The 16,469-nt window shown below is 51.7% G+C and overlaps 1 protein-coding gene across 2 annotated transcripts; it reads left to right on the plus strand.

The window, feature by feature from the left end:
- Positions 1 to 1,063: 1,063 nt before the first annotated feature.
- ESYT1 (extended synaptotagmin 1) lies at positions 1,064 to 16,096 on the plus strand. Of its 2 annotated transcripts, XM_001504811.6 has the most exons (31): positions 1,064 to 3,048; positions 4,673 to 4,714; positions 4,900 to 5,034; positions 5,156 to 5,229; positions 5,358 to 5,430; positions 5,586 to 5,675; positions 5,858 to 5,913; positions 6,338 to 6,461; positions 6,548 to 6,724; positions 6,849 to 6,931; positions 7,224 to 7,272; positions 7,398 to 7,484; positions 7,585 to 7,677; positions 7,906 to 7,977; positions 8,125 to 8,211; positions 8,999 to 9,148; positions 9,476 to 9,631; positions 9,765 to 9,941; positions 10,106 to 10,188; positions 10,313 to 10,361; positions 10,471 to 10,560; positions 10,678 to 10,773; positions 11,050 to 11,121; positions 11,196 to 11,282; positions 13,547 to 13,687; positions 13,804 to 13,958; positions 14,065 to 14,163; positions 14,247 to 14,378; positions 14,456 to 14,561; positions 14,994 to 15,043; positions 15,237 to 16,096. In XM_001504811.6, exons 1-31 carry the CDS (start codon positions 2,653 to 2,655, stop codon positions 15,274 to 15,276), a joined length of 3,321 nt encoding a protein of 1,106 aa, XP_001504861.2. In that variant the 5' UTR covers positions 1,064 to 2,652; the 3' UTR covers positions 15,277 to 16,096. The 2 variants fall into 2 exon arrangements, with proteins under 2 accessions (XP_001504861.2, XP_023499533.1); XM_023643765.2 differs by lacking the exon at positions 10,678 to 10,773 and having other exon boundaries at positions 2,540 to 3,048.
- Positions 16,097 to 16,469: the final 373 nt, after the last annotated feature.

The raw sequence follows: 16,469 nt of genomic DNA on the forward strand, positions 1-16,469 counted from the left end.
GGAATAGGTGAGAAAAATTGACAAGACTAGGGGGAGACCCCATAGATGTCTTCAGATATTTGAAGGGCTGCCCAATGGAGAAAAGGTCCTACGTTGCTGCATAAGAAATAAACGGAGTTGTAGAATAATAGCTAACATTTACTGAGTACTCAATATAAGCCAAGGCACTGTGCTGAGCACTTTACATGCAATCTCTTATTGACACGATGGGTACTATTTTTGTGCCTGTTTTGCCCAGGAGAAAGCAGGCTTAAAGAGGGTAATTAACCGAGGGTTCCACAACTATTAAAGAACGGAGCCAGGAATCTATTCAGGCAGTCTGACTCCAGACTTGGTATGAAAGTTCTAATGATAGAGCCATCCAACAATGGGACCACTACTTTGCAGTAACCTGCAAGGAATAATACAGAGGAAATTTCCTCAAATCCTGTTGCCCCTTCCATCTTGGAGAGTGGGCTGGGACCAGATTACCACATCCAACCCTCTGCCTCCCCTAGGGGGCAATTGTAGTTTACATATAAATGCAGATTGCAAATCCAGGAAATCTTGGTACTCTCCTCACTTAGACACTTCCTCTAACAAATGGCCATCCTTTTCCTGTTACCCACTTACTGCTTACCACCACCAGGTGGCACCTGGGCAGCAGAATTGGCAATGGGCGGGGACCCACCCTGTTTACTTGTTCTGGTGCCTGCATTGCAGCTGTTGATCCTGTGGCTCCTGGGTCCCAGCTTGGAAGAGACCTTCCTGAGGCTGAGCTTTCATCCTCCATATACCATCTTCAGTGGGGGGGGGGGGGGGGGGGGGGTCTGATAATCTAGATGGGGTGAGAAAGGGGAGGAGGAGTTTGGAAAGGAACCTCCATAGGTCACCCTGTCCACCCTCCCGTCTGAGGCCCCTCCCCCTACTCCTGTGCTTTGCAATTTTCAGTTTATAGAGAGGTTTCCCACTAAGGAGGTTCGTCTATTTTCCTGCTATAGTTCTGCTTCATCAGTTGGTGAGCCGATCACTTTTATCTCCTCCAAACTCCTTGAGCTCTTTTTCTACCTCCTCACCTCTAAGTATAAGGAGGATATAGGAGGCAGATAGAAAATTGTTCTTTATACAGTTCTGCAAACTGAATGAAGCAGTCTAGACACTGTTAGCCTCAAAGAAGTAGAGAAAGGGAAGTAAGAAAGTTTAAAATTAAAAGAGGAAGGCTGGGCAGCAATTGGTTTTAAGCAGCTTTGATGAAACACAGCCTGATGAAATCTATGCCCTGCAGAGCCAGATAAAATTTATCAGCTGGAGACCTAATCTCTCCCCAGCAGTCAACCCTACTTCTCCTGCTGCATCAAACAGAGTAACACAACAGGCCCCACATATACTGCATTAAAAGGTAATCATCTTATGACCAACTCTTCTCTCCTGGGCTTCCAGTCAGTCTAGTTTCTGTGTCTCTGGACAACACTCCACCTCTGAGTTCAGTTCACTAGTAACAGTGGTCATCATCAGTACCCTGCACTTTTCCCTTCCTAAACCTGCACGGTACAATGTAGAACTGCGTTAGTTCCACATCTGACTGTATTCCAAACCTTCCTTCCGACTCAGGCAAGTGAGAAAAAGAATCATCTCATTACTCTTGGTTTCTCAATTTAGTGTCCTAGCAGTTCCTCAGGGTCAGGAAATTCTTGGAAAGTGTAATCATTTCTGCTGCAGCGTGCAGCTGACCCTCGTACCCCCCCCCCTCCCCGCTCCCCGCTCCTTCGTTTCTGGAGTCCATTGTTTTAATCTGCCCTCTGATAGAGATAGAATGGACTAACTCTTGGAGAGTTCTAAAAAGAAAGCAAGTCTCACTTCCTCTTCACTCCGCTTCGCGCCCCCCTTCCCTGAAGGCTGGTTTGTCTCAACTCTGTGATTCTTGGATTCTCCAGTTTTCTCTAGTGTCTGTCGTTACACTGCATAGATAACGTAGAGGACTGGGGACACGATAGACAGGGTTGGTCATCGAACATTTTCATTCCCAATAGCATATCTTCCTTTCTTTTTGTAAGTACAGCCAGGAAAAAAATTGAAGGATAAGAAATGTGCTTAGAGTATAAAAGCTAGGGAAAGCTGACAAATCAACATGTAGGAATCTCGACCAAACCCTGCCAAACCGTCCGAATGGATTGGAAGGCAATCCTGACCCTTCACAACTGAACCTCGCAACTCCAACTCCTTCAAAAACCCAGTAATTGGCGGTGCGGCTCTGCATGACGTCATACCACAGGCGCTCCAGTCCCACGTGGGGGACCTCCTGGGCCCGGCTCTCTTCTTTAAATGGTACACCACGCCTCCTTCTCTTTCTGGCCAATCAAATGCCTCTCTTTAGCCTCTTTCCTCCTTTTCCCGCCATCCCAGACCTCCCATCTTGGCACGCTGGTCCAATCAAGGAGGTCCTGCCTCTCCGGAGGCCTCTCCCAGGCCCGCGGAAGAGAGGCAGGGTTTCAATCTTTTGACTCCACCTTAGTCTGTGAGGTGCGCACCAACCCGAGCCGCCAGAAAGAGGGGGCGTGGCTTGAAGTCCCCTCCCCCATTCTGGGGTTTACGGTTTGCAGCGGGAGCTAGTTGCGAGACGAGGCAACCTCTAGCCGTTGTGTGGGTCGGGCGGATCCTCCCAGAGGTGGCACCATGGAGCGCTCCCCTGGAGACGACTCCAGCCCCAGCCCCAGCCCCGTGGAGCAGCCCTCTGCTCCTTCTGACCCCCCTGACCAGCCCCCCACTGCTCACACGAAGCCGAATCCGAGTTCTGGGAACCAACCCGCCGCCCCAAGTGCTGCCGGTGAGGCCCTGGCGGTGCTGTCTTCGTTCGGGCGGCGGTTGCTGGTGCTGGTGCCGGTGTACCTGGCCGGGGCAATAGGACTCAGCGTGGGTTTCGTGCTCTTCGGCCTCGCCCTCTACCTGGGCTGGCGCCGGGTCCGCGACAAGAAAGAACGGAGTCTTCGAGTAGCGCGGCAGCTGCTGGACGACGAGGAGCAGCTCACGGCGAAAACACTTTATATGAGCCATCGAGAGCTACCTGCCTGGGTGAGCGACCACCCTCGATCCTCAGTGCAGTAGAGTCCCCTTCTAGCCCCTCAGTTCTAGGGCTCTCCCTCCCTACCCTAAAGTCAGCGCCCCGCCCTTGGGACAGTGGTCCCCAGACTTTCCCCTCTCACCCCGCTGGCCGCCAGCCTCTGGGACGCGCCACTCTTGGGACCGGCTCTCCAGTCTCCTCTCCCCCGCCCCCCCGCACGCCCAGATCCGGATCCTTACACAGAATCAGTCCTCCTTCCTCTCCGCTTGGCAAGAGCAGTAATGTTCGGGGAGCCCGCCTCCCTCCCCGCCAGGCCGCTCGAGCGCCCCTCCTCGCCCTGGGGCCACTCGCGCCGCGGCCGCTCCTGGGCATCCCCGAAACCGCTGCCGCTCTGAGGGTTCCCTCTCCTCTCCTGTCCTCTCAAGACTTTGTACCTATTTAAGGCCATGGGTTCTTCTTGCTTTCCCCCCCCTCTTATCCCCGGGTACCCGCTGGGAACCAGCCCCGGGAGCACTGCCCCGCCAAGCCCCCGCACCTGGACCAATCCTCTGGCCCTCGCCTTCCAGCCTCAGGCGGCCGGGCCGCAGCGCAGCGGAGGCAGCTGCTGGCCGAAGGGCGGGGGTGCTGGGGGAGGGGAGTGCGACTGCGGCAGTGCCCGTTGCCCACACTCCACCGCCCCTGGCCGGCCCCACCCTTTTCCGGACTGTGGGCTGCGCGTGCTTGGTTGGGGCCAGGACCCTTATTTCTACGCCCCCTCTCCTGTGGTGAGGGGCCGGATGCCTTCTCTCTGACCTAGCAGAGGCTGCACCCCGTTACCCGGCCCCTCCCTGCCCCTCCGGTCCTGCTTCTCCTTAGCAGAGGTGCCGGTCTAGGGGGACGATGGCAGAAGAGAGGAATCAAAGTTGACACTAGGCAGGCAGAGCCATGGTGCCCAGGCCCTCGACTGGGGAGGAGAAAGGAGGAGAAACGGTCCTAGGGGACTCATTGCTCAGGCAGCAGCTGTCTCTGTTCCCCCTACTCATCATGGAAACTAATCTTTCTCCTGAAGCAGCTACCCCATCTCTTCCCCTCCACTCAAAGCACTTCCTTCTTTCCTATAAAAGGAGTCACACTGATAAAAAGAAAGAAAGAAAAAACACGGCCAGGGCCCAAGTAGCTCTTCTGGCCCCTCCCTGACTCCAGGAGCTGGTTCCCTCTTCACCTTCTTGGTGTACAAGCCCCAGTCCGAGGGGAGGAAGGAAGGCTGGAAAAAGGAACCAGGACTTCTCCAATCCCAGGATTTCCTCCTCAAACTCTGATTTGACAGGACCTCCCCCTCCAGAAAGAATGTGTCCTTCTCCCTTCTCTTCTGTGCCCCAGCAGCTGTCATCATTTCACATCCCTGAGCTATCCACAGAACTGCTCTGTGTGGCCTACACCCTGTCAGCTCCCCTTGTCGGAGAGACAACAGTGCCCCCCAGCCCTGGGGAGGAATGAATCCTCAGGACATCCTAACCCCTCCCCCAGCCCCTGAGTGGGAGGAGGCCCTGTCACACTTATGTTTTCTTTTCTCTGTGGGCATCCCACCTGGCATCTTAGTAGGAAATCACTGGTGGAGCGTGTGCTCATCTTTATCTCTGCCTTCCCCACCTCCAGGTCAGCTTCCCAGATGTGGAAAAGGCTGAGTGGCTAAATAAGGTGAGGGTTGATTGTCTTGATTTTTATTTTTCACGAGGGGGGCATGGGGTTCCTTCCTCTTGCCAGGCCCTACCACACCTCAATTCTAGCCTAGTTCCCAGGGCCCCCTGTTGGGAGGATTCTGAAGGAACTTGCCTTTAGAGGGAGGATTGGGCTCTCCTATGATGGGCTCCCTCTCCTCTCAGATTGTGGCCCAGGTCTGGCCCTTCCTGGGCCAGTATATGGAGAAGCTTTTGGCTGAAACTGTGGCCCCAGCTGTTCGAGGATCTAACACCCACCTGCAAACATTTACATTTACACGAGTGGAACTGGGTGAAAAGGTATACGCAGGGGTAAAATAATGGAAGGGAAGAGATGGGATAGGGAAGCTGGGTGGCAAAAGGGGACTGGGGTACCCCTCCCGTTCCTTCTCCTCTCTCTCAAGAACTCATCTCTCTCCAGCCATTGCGCATCCTAGGAGTCAAAGTTCACACTGGTCAGAGCAAACAACAGATCCTGCTGGACTTGAACATCAGGTAATGCCACTCACCAGTCTTCCCACTTCCCCTTCAACAGGATCCTGGTCCCTCTGACTACTTCACTCCCCCTGCCCCACTTCAGCGTAGTACTAACCCTCTTTGTTTTCTTCCTCACCAATCCCCAGCTATGTAGGTGACGTACAGATTGATGTGGAAGTGAAGAAATATTTCTGCAAAGCAGGAGTCAAGGGCATGCAGGTGCGGCAGATGTCAGGGGCCCCCATAATAAGGAGCCTTTGCCCTAAGTTTCACTGGACATGGGGAAGTGGGAGGTTGGAAAAACCAAGGCTGGGAAGTGTGGGAGGGGGAGAAGTCCTTTTCTGAGGAAAGGCTTTGATCTTCTTTTGCCCCAGCTACATGGTGTCTTGCGGGTGATCCTTGAGCCACTCATTGGGGACCTTCCTATCGTGGGGGCTGTGTCAATGTTCTTTATCCGACGCCCGGTAAGGGAAAACGTTGAGGGGGAGGGGGAAGCAGGGGGAACAGGATTGGGAGGGTGAGGCTGCCAGCTATGAGGAATGGTTGGAGGGAATTGACAAGAAGGCTGAGGGGTCTGGCAATTGTTGGGTGGGTGTGACCACACCACCATAGGCTCTGTGCTGATCCCCCTGCCCTTTCCTTCCAGACCCTAGATATCAACTGGACAGGGATGACCAACCTGCTGGATATCCCAGGACTCAGGTATCAGGGACTTACTGAGCACCTGCTAAGTGTGCCAGCCCTGGCCTGGGGTTTAAGGGATACAAAACAGTAAAGAGTGCTGCCGGTGCCAGCAGGACCTTGACCCTAGTTGGAGGGATAAGACAGATACCCTTGAAAAGTTTCATACTGTAACTCTTCTTCTGTGGGGGCAGCATGCATTTTGGTAGAGAACCAAGAGGGCTGCAGACTGCTCAGCAGGGGCAGTAAGAGAAAGAAGAGCTGGGATGGCAGTGAAGGGACAGAGCGGTGGGAGGGAAATTAGGGTAGAAGTAGCAAAAAGAGATTTTCAAGACAGGACTTCCCTCTAGCTTTAGGTCTCTCTTGGTTGTGGGAACGGAGCTGGGGGTGGGGGGATACTGGAAGGTGGGGCTACACTCACTTCCTCTTCTACTCCCCCATTTAGCTCACTCTCTGACACCATGATAATGGATTCTATCGCTGCCTTTCTCGTGTTGCCCAACCGATTATTGGTGCCCCTTGTGCCTGACCTTCAAGATGTGGCCCAGTTGCGTTCCCCTCTTCCCAGGGTATGGCCTCTCCCCCAGGAGATAGATCCTTCTCTCTGACCCTGTGCTGCGTCCTTAGTTTCTCATTATCTGATTCCTGCTCTCAGGGCATTATTCGGATTCATCTGCTTGCTGCTCGACAGCTGAGCTCCAAGGACAAATACGTCAAGGGCCTGATTGAGGGCAAGTCAGACCCCTACGCACTTGTGAGAGTGGGCACCCAGACGTTCTGCAGTCGTGTCATCAATGAGGAACTCAACCCCCAGTGGGGAGAGACTTATGAGGTGGGAGAGCTGAGGAGTGGGGCTGTGTGGAATGGGGCGGCCCCAGGAGGTTGTGAAAGAAGATGCTGATTGATGCTCCTTGCAACTGCAGCCCATGAGGCCCTGATCCCTCTGTGTTCTTCAGGTGATAGTACACGAGGTCCCAGGGCAGGAGATTGAGGTGGAGGTGTTTGACAAGGATCCAGACAAAGATGACTTTCTGGGCAGGTGAGACTCTGCCTCTGTTAGGATTCTAAAGCCCCAATGCTACAAGGTCCCAGAGGTAATTATAACCCTTTTTTGGGCCTGAGAATCACGTATCATTTTCCTTCCCAACCTCCCCACCCCTTGTCCTCACATGCACACATACACATAAATGTTTCCTGAGTATAAGTTGAAGGGAGTCTGAGATCTGCCAGTTATTTCTAGGTGGGTGAGTGAAGGGCCAGTGTCATGCTACTAATTATAACACTCCTCTTTTTTCCCTTTCATTGCCGCTCCCTCTCCCCTCACCCCCCAGAATGAAGCTGGATGTAGGGAAGGTATTGCAGGCTGGAGTACTGGATGATGTAAGTTGAGAGAAGAGGAAGGGGGGTGTCTCACCCACTGAGCAGACAATAGTTGCTGCACTGGCAGGGGAGAGGTGGGTGTCTGATCTCTACTACACCTCATTCTCTTCTACCTCTCCTTCCAGTGGTTCCCTCTTCAAGGCGGGCAAGGCCAAGTTCACCTAAGGCTAGAATGGCTGTCGCTTTTGCCAGATGCAGAAAAACTGGAGGAGGTAACCAACATGGGAAACAGGAAGCTTGTAGGGAGAAATAGGTCGCTGGAAGTATAGGGACCTGGGGGGAACCAAGGTCTGACTACTACCAACCCCTCAGGTTCTACAGTGGAATCGAGGCATCTCCTCCCGACCAGAGCCCCCATCAGCTGCCATCTTAGCTGTCTATCTGGATCGGGCCCAGGATCTTCCTGTGAGTGTGGTTTCTGAGGACAGGTGAACAGGGAACCCTGATGCACATTCCCACACCCTCCCTTGCCCCAGCCTGCTTTGCTCTTGAAGCAACAATGTGTGACACAAGGGTTCCAAGGAGGGGATCAGAGCCACGTCAGAGAAAAGATTCTGATGAGAGCCCACCTTCCTTCTCTGAAACAAAACCAAAACACCCAAGATGGTGACTTCTGAATTTTACCCCCTACAGCTGAAGAAGGGGAACAAGGAACCTAACCCCATGGTACAGCTGTCAATTCAGGATGTGACCCAGGAGAGCAAGGTGAGGGCCAAGACGTCATGTGTGGGCCAGGGGGAGGGAGGACCATTCTCGGGATTAAGTCTCCCAGTTAGAATGCCTGCAAGGGCTAGGTGTCCTGGAGAAACAGGAACGGCACTGTGCCCTTAATCACAGCCTGCACATCTCCAGGCACTCTACAGCACCAACTGCCCAGTGTGGGAGGAGGCCTTCCGGTTCTTCCTGCAAGACCCTCGAAGCCAGGAGCTTGATGTGCAGGTGAGATAATCACCTTTTTGGCCCCTCCTCAGTACCCTGTTCGGTCTTCCCAGATCTCGATCATTTCTTCTCTCCATCTTCTCCTTTGAACTCTATTTTCAATCTGCCTAGGTTCTCCACCTCCTCCACTCTCTCTCTGCTATTCCCCACTTATCACTCTAGAATCGTTTTTTATAATTAAGAATTGTACACTCAAAATGAGTGATTTTATGGTGTGTAAATTATGCCTCAATAAAATTATTTCTTTAAAAAAGAACATATTGAGTACCTCTTAGACACCTAGCATTTTAAAGTTCATAGAAAAAGCATAAAACAGAGTATCTGCCTTCACAAAACTTACTCGTTAGTTTCATAACTGACAAGACACACATATATAAAACCAAGGATGATATATATATAATATATCCAAGAATGATTAAATATTAACTAGTGCATGTAAAATTCCCATAGTACAGTGCTAAGGATGGCCAGAGAAAGGTATAGAGGCTGGAGTAACTAGAGAGATTTTGTGAAGGAACTAGGATTTTAAGTGGGCCTTGAAGGGATAAATAGGATTTCAATAGGCAGAGAGAAGGAGAATGAGAATTTTTCAGGTAAAGGGAACAGAATGAACAAAGTTGGAAGGGACCATGGACTGGGCAGAGGACTGGAGAAAGATGGCCTTGATGGAGCAGAAGGTTTGTGATTGGCACAGAGAGAATAAAGCTGCAGCCATGTTGTAAATTTCCCCAGTATGTCTCCCTTCTCCCTAATCTCTTCACTACATCCCCCAATCCTGTGCCTACAGGTGAAGGATGACTCCAGGGCCCTGACTTTAGGGGCACTGACCCTGCCTCTGGCTCGCCTGCTGACTGCCCCTGAACTCACCCTGGACCAGTGGTTCCAGCTCAGCAGCTCTGGCCCGAACACCAGGCTCTACATGAAGCTGGTTATGAGGGTATGGAGATGGAGGAAGTGTGAGGGTGGGGAAGGGCCTTGTGGATTCCTTGGTATGAAGAGTAAGGAAGGGGAATCCTCTAAGATTAAATGAGCTAGTACATGTGGAAGCACCGAGCAGGCACATAAAAAATGTTTGCTCATCTAACTGGGGAAAGAAATGGTGTATGAGCAGGGCAAGTGTGGAGGGAACCCTCTGGAGACGAGCCCAGACAAGGCAGGGACTTGGTTTCCTGTCCAAGCCCCTACTCTGCCCCCACCCCACGTACCTTGCCTGCTGGTGGCTAGCTGCACTTCTTTGATTTGACAATCGCATTACCCTTCACAGATCTTGTATTTGGATTCATCAGAATTGCGCTTCCCTGCCATGCCTGATTCTCCTGGGCCTTGGGACCTGGACAATGAGAATCCTCAGATAGGCAGCAGTGTGGACATCCCACCTCGACCCTGTCACACTACTCCTGACAGTCACTTTGGGACTGAGGTGAGTTTATATCCAGAAAGGACTAGGGTCCGTTCACCAACCCCTAGATGTATAAAGCCTGTTTCAGGTCTGGTTCTGACAGGTTTCTCTCTCTTTGACTGCTCTCTGGTGCCCCTGTCTGTCCCTTTTACAGAATGTGCTTCGGATCCATGTATTAGAGGCCCAGGACCTGATTGCCAAAGACCGTTTCTTGGGGGGTTTGGTGAAGGGCAAGTCAGACCCCTATGTCAAACTAAAGCTGGCAGGACGAAGCTTCCGGAGCCGTGTTATTCGGGAAGATCTCAATCCCCGCTGGAATGAGGTTTTTGAGGTCAGAATCGAGTGGCCAGGCCTCCTCCCAGTCCCGCCCTGTTCTTCCACCTAGCTCTGAGAGTGCTTCAGAAAACCTCTGGAGCTCAGTTGATTGGGGGGGTCCAGTCATTTGGAGAAGAAAAGAAGGGAATCCCCTTTGTCCGTACTATTTCCTCCCACTAGGTGATCGTTACATCAATTCCAGGCCAAGAGCTGGAGGTTGAGGTTTTTGACAAGGACCTGGACAAGGATGACTTTCTGGGCAGGTGAGAGGATAGGACTCCAGAGGGGCAACCAGGCTGGGCCTCTGTGTGCCCTGGAAGTCTGGCCTCGGGGAGACAGGGGTTTGGCTGTGACCATCGGCCTTTTCTTAACCTTTCTCCTCCACAGGTGTAAAGTGAGTCTCACCGCAGTTCTCAACAGTGGCTTCCTTGATGAGGTGAGCATGGGGTCAGAGTCAACAGTCCCTCCCGGTCGTGACCCACATCTCACTCTCATGGTCCCTCTGTCCCCACATCCCCAAGTCTGAACCCTGCCTACTTCCGCAGTGGCTCACCCTGGAGGACGTCCCATCTGGCCGTCTGCACTTGCGTCTGGAGCGTTTGAGCCCCCGTCCCACTGCTGCTGAGTTAGAGGAGGTAAGGAAGGAAGGGACCCCAGGTGGGTCACGCTGAACTCGTCTCTGAGCCTTCAAGGCAGATGCCAGGCCCCGGGGTGTCAGTCAGCACACTCCGAGCCCTGTGTACCCTCCCCAGGTGCTGCAGGTGAACAGTTTGATTCAGACCCAGAAGAGTGCAGAACTGGCGGCGGCCCTGTTGTCTGTCCACCTAGAACGGGCTGAGGATCTGCCGGTGAGCCCTGCTCCCCATGCCCGTAGCGCCTGGCCCTTCCTCCACCGCCCTCAGGTCTAGGTGCTCCTGGTATATTGGGAACAGTAAATTCCAAATTCCTCTCTTTCCCAGGGTTGTGCTGTGGTGGGAAGAAATGTCTGTCCGTGGCCACAGGGGTGGTGGCTGTCAAGTGATAATGGGGACATGGCCGCTGGCTGTAGATGTCACTTGTGAGGGGAGGGGTGGATCTGTCTAACTAGGGCCAAATTTAAGACTAACACCATGTTCTCTCTGCAGCTCCGAAAGGGCACCAAGCCTCCCAGCCCTTATGCCACTCTCACCGTGGGAGATGCTACTCATAAGACGAAGGTAATAGGAAATGTGGGACAGCTGAGAGGAGGAGGGAGTTTCAACCACTGATCATAAGCCCTCATCTCCACCAGACTGTCGCCCAAACTTCAGCCCCTATCTGGGACGAGACTGCCTCCTTTCTCATCAGGAAACCGAACAGTGAGAGCCTGGAGTTGCAGGTACTATAAATTCATTCCAGAAACATTCTGTAGAGTCCCGCCATGGGCCAGGCACTGACACAGGCACAGGCGTTCAGAGATAAGAGATCTGGTTCTCATCTTTATGGAGCTCACTCTCTCTTTTGGGATAAAAATAACCAGAGCATACTTCCAAAATAATACCTGCTGAGATAAAAGGCATTGTGGGGAAGAGGAGGGGTCTGACTCTGACTAGGGGAAAAGGTGGAGGGAGTAGGAAAGGCGTCCTTAGGTGACCCCTGAGCCTAAGGGTAAACAGGCTCTGACCAAGAAAGGAAGCTCAGGAAAACTCTTCAGGCTCAGAAGAGAATGGAGGAGAAAGAAGGCAGATTACAGATTCGAGAGGCTAGCAGGAGTAAAATCACAGGGGCTCTTGAATATTCTGCTAAGAATCTGGAATTTATCCTAAAGTCACAGGGAAGCATTTGAAGGAATGAAGGTGACACATCCAGATTTGCATTTTAGGAGGCTGTGCTGACAGCAAGGTAAAGAATGCGCTGGAGGAGGACAGCAGTGGGGGCAGGTAGATCAGTTAAGAGACCATTAGAGTAAATGAAGCACGAAATGACAAAGGCCTGATGGCATTTGGTGGTGATTTTGACATGGAGGGGGTGGAGGAACAGGGAGCAGCTCAGATGCTAACACCTGGGTTTTTGGCATGGGGTGGCTGGACAGAAAAAGGTGCCATTGCCTATGTAGGGAATGCACAAAGCAGGTGTTTTTGCATTTGAGATCTCGGAGGGTTATCCGGGGAGACATCCACCCAGACGGGAGATCTCTGGCCCATTATGGTGTTCTTCCCTCTCCCTCTTGTTTGCGCATCATGAGCAAGCAACAGGTAGCAATTGCAGTCTTGGGTGTGAACGAAATCTCTTAGGGCGTGTGTAGTGTGAAAAGAAGGCAAAGGATGCACACCCTGGGCGCTCCAGCAGTTAAAGGGCAGACGGAGGAAGAAGAGCCCTTCAGGGGCCTGCAGTGTAGCCAGGGCAGTGGGACCCTCACCAGGAAAGAGTGTGTTACAGAAGCCAAAAGAAGAACAACGTTTCCAAAGAAAGGAAGTGGCCACATATTGCTGAGGGGTAAAATCAGATGACTGAAAATGATTCGCTGACTTTGGAAACCAAGAGGTCACTAATTATTGGAGCAACTTCAGTGGCGTGAATGGAGTAGAAAGTAGATTTCAGTGGGTTGAGGGTGAACAAAAGTGAAGAGGTGTGGGAGGAAGGGAGAGGCTGGGTGGGAGGTAACATGGAAGTGCTGATTTCCTCTTTTTAGGGAGTGAGGAGTCAAGAAATACCTTCTAAAGTTGCTAGAACAAGTAGAGAATCACGTGAATAGGAACCAGAATTTGAAATAATGTAACTGTTAACACCAGCAGAAGTAGAGAAGAGGTGCACATGAGCTCAGTTCCTCACCTTGCACAGCGGGGAGTCAGTAGATATTAAGTTGGCAAATCATGAAATGGAGACATAGGCATGTTAGTTAGAATTATGCCAGAACAAAGAAAACAGGAAGGTTTGAAAAGTCATTACATTTGGAGTATGGAAAAATCTCCACCCTGTACAGGTATTACTGGTATAATTTGTGAAAGCTCAGAAAGTAAAGAAAATACAGTCTACCCCAGTTGAGAAAGGAAGGGGGGTGCCGGCCTGGTGGCGCAGCAGTTAAGTTCACACGTTCCACTTTGGCGGCCCAGGGTTCACCAGTTTGGATCCCGGGTGTGGACCTATGCACCACTTGTCAAGCCACGCTGTGGCAGGCGTCCCACTTATAAAGTAGAGGAAGATGGGCATGGATGTTAGCTCAGGGCTAGTCTTCCTCAGCAAAAAGAGGAGGATTGGCAGCAGATGTTAGCCAAGGACTAATCTTCCTCAAAAAAAAAGAAAGGAAGAGGGGCTGGCTTGGTGGCATAGTGGTTAGGTTCATGCACTCCACTTCTGTAGCCTGGTGTTCACAGGTTCAGATCGTGGGTGCAAACCTACACACTGCTCATCAAGCCATGCTGTGGTGGCATCCCACATACAAAATAGAGGAAGATCGGCACAGCTGTTAGATCAGGACCAATCTTCCTCACCAAAAAAAAAGGAAGGAAGGAAGGGAGGGAGGCAGGACCAGCACTGTTACTATGGCTTCCCTGCCCTTCACAAAAGGGAGTCTCTCTCCAAAATAGCCAAGTCCAAGCGTTTGGACCTGGAACACCAGGATTAAATCATTTATCTCTTGATCACAGTCCTGTTGCTCCACAGGTTCGGGGCGAGGGGACTGGTGCACTGGGCTCATTATCCCTGCCCCTCTCGGAGCTCCTTGTGGCTGACCGGCTCTGCTTAGACCGCTGGTTTACACTCAACAATGGTCAAGGGCAGGTGCTCCTGAGAGCACAGCTAGGGGTGAGTGCCAGGAGATGGTGGGCAGGGGGGAGGGAGGGCAGGAACAGAGGGCTGTGTCCTCACAGGAGGGAGCTGAGCAGGACTCTGCCCAGCTGACAGCTTTCCTGTCCACCTAGATCCTGGTGTCCCAGCACTCAGGAGTGGAAGCTCATAGCCACACCTATAGCCACAGCTCCTCGTCTCTGAGTGAAGAACTAGAGCTCTGGGGGGGACTCCCTCACATCACCTCCTCAGCCCCAGAGCTCCGGCAGCGCCTAACACATGGTGACAGGTAAAGGGCTGGGACAGAAAGATGGGATGCAGTGAGGAATATAATGGAGAAGCTACAGGCTCCCTAGGCACTCCCTTCTCCCAGACCTATCTCCATCTCTCCACAGTCCCGTTGAGGCCCCAGCTGGGCCTCTGGGCCAGGTGAAACTGACTGTTTGGTACTACAGTGAAGAACGAAAGCTGGTCAGCATTGTTCACAGTTGCCGGTGAGACTCCATCTGTCCTGTCCTCCAGGTTCCCTCCATCCCTTCCCTTGGGTTACCTTATCACCTTTATCCTCCTGTTGCAGGGCCCTTCGACAGAATGGACGGGATCCCCCTGACCCCTACGTGTCACTGTTGCTACTGCCAGATAAGAATCGAGGCACCAAGAGGAAGACCTCACAGAAGAAGAGGACCCTAAATCCTGAATTCAATGAACGGTCAGTCAGTGGGCATTCAGGTGGAGAGACGGCAGGCTCAGGAAGGAGCCCTGCCCCCAACACTTATCCCTCCCCAGGTTTGAGTGGGAACTGCCCCTGGATGAGGCTCTTCGGCGAAAGCTGGACATCTCTGTGAAGTCTAATTCCTCCTTCATGTCAAGAGAACGTGAGCTGTTGGGAAAGGTAAGAGGGCAAGGATGGGCAGGGCAAAGGTGAGAGTCAGAAGCTGCCAGTAGGGCCAGCCCCAGTGGCCTAGTGGTTAAGTTTGGCATGCTCTGCTTTGGTGGCCCAGGTTCAGTTCCCAGGTGTGGACCTACACCACTCGCCTGTCAGTGGCCATGCTGTGGCAGTGGCTCACATACAAAAAGAGGAAGATTGGCAGTGGATGTTAGCTCAGGGTAATCTTTCTCAGCCAAAAAAAAAAAAAGAGAAGCAGCAGAAGAAACTGCCAGTACCAAGGCTATAGTCCCTGGCAGGGAGGAAGCACCCCAGGTGACACTACTCTCCAGGTGACCCACTCACCTCTGCACTGGTTTGGGACCAGGAATGTGTGGTGATGGGACATGGTCTTTGGAGACCACAGTAACATCTTGCCCCTACCATCCTCCAACACAGGTGCAGTTGGACCTCGCTGAGATAGACCTTTCCCAGGGTGCAGCCCAGTGGTGAGTATCTGATGGGCTGGGGATGGGCCTGGATATTTAAGTAGGAGAAATCCTAATCATAGGAAGGGAAAAAAGAATGCAGTCTGAGCTGAGAGCCACTGATTCTCTGAAGTATAAGAGCCCTTGGATCATGTCTCATTTATAAGAGTATACAGGAGTCATCTTTCTGAGCCTTCTCTGCTTGTTTCCACAGGTATGACCTCATGGATGACAAGGACAAAGGCAGCTCCTAGAAGCTGGGGATTGCCAGCCTGACTGCCATCTCCTTGCCTTGCCTCTCGCTGCATCACCGCGTCAATGTGATGAGCCTAAGGCCTAGGGCCTGAGGACAGAGCCTGTGCCCCTCAGCCCTCTCACCTCCCAGGCCCATGCTAGGGCCTCTGCCTGACCAAAGAGGAGGACCACTTTTCCCTTCACTGCACGGCCTTTATTCATCTGGGCTCCTGGGGTGGAGACCTGAGCTGGCTATTTCTATTTCTCTGCCTGCACATTCTTCTTTCCTCCCAACTCAGGGCCTTCTGTATCTGTGCCTGGCCACTGGCAGCACTAGCAGTGGCATTAGCTTATGCCGAATAGAGCTTTTGGAAAGATCTTTTTTCTTTTAATTTGAAGGTCACCTTCTTCCCCACCATGAACAGTCAGGGAGAGTAAATACATGAGTGGTAAGGTGGATAGGCTGACCAGTCAAGCTAAGAGCCTCTTGGACTACTGCATGTAGCAAATGTACAGCAACCCAGGCCCCTGTGTCCAGTTCTATCCCCACTTTCCTCAAGCCTGTTCTGAAAATTACACCTGCTATGATGACTAGGGCCAGTCTCTTGATTCACTCTGGGAATTGGGAACACCTGGATTCTACCCAAGCCTTCAAGTAGTGGGTATCAGTCTTGGCGCCTCTAGCTGGTGCTGTGCAGAGGGCCTTGGAGGACTTGGGACAGCAGGGCAATTTTTTGTCCAGGTTCCTAGGCTGTCAACTCACTGACTAGAACTGAATCTTAATTTTACACCAATTCTGCCAATCCACTATATCTTATATTAAACATTATACTCAAACCAGCTGTGGCTCTTTTCCTTAAGGACAGGGAATCCAACCTACCCATCAGATGTTTATTTCAAGTGTCAAAAGCCTGTATTCGTCATCAGCAAAATATTAGCAAACCACATTAAGCAATACATTAAAAGGATCACACACTATGATCAAATGGGATTTATTCCAGGGATGCAAGGATGGTTCAGTATCCACAAATCAATCAATGTGATAACACCACATAAACAAAATGAAGGATAAAAATCATATGAGCATCTCAGTAGATGCAGAAAAAGCATTTGACAAAATTCAACATCCATTTATGATAAAAACTCAACAGAATGAGTATAGAGGGAATGTATCGACATAATAAAGGTCATAAGTGGCAAGCCCATCATACTC

Source organism: Equus caballus, chromosome 6 (genome assembly GCF_041296265.1).
Source record: "Equus caballus isolate H_3958 breed thoroughbred chromosome 6, TB-T2T, whole genome shotgun sequence".
Taxonomy (NCBI): domain Eukaryota; kingdom Metazoa; phylum Chordata; class Mammalia; order Perissodactyla; family Equidae; genus Equus; species Equus caballus.

Coding starts and splice junctions, on each gene's coding strand:
- ESYT1 (XM_001504811.6), top strand. CDS start 2,653: ATGGAGCGCTCCCCTGGAGACGACTCCAGCCCCAGCCCCAGCCCCGTG. Junction 5,431..5,585: donor CAGGAGTCAAGGGCATGCAG/GTGCGGCAGATG, acceptor CTTTTGCCCCAG/CTACATGGTGTCTTGCGGGT. Junction 7,485..7,584: donor ATGCAGAAAAACTGGAGGAG/GTAACCAACATG, acceptor CCAACCCCTCAG/GTTCTACAGTGGAATCGAGG.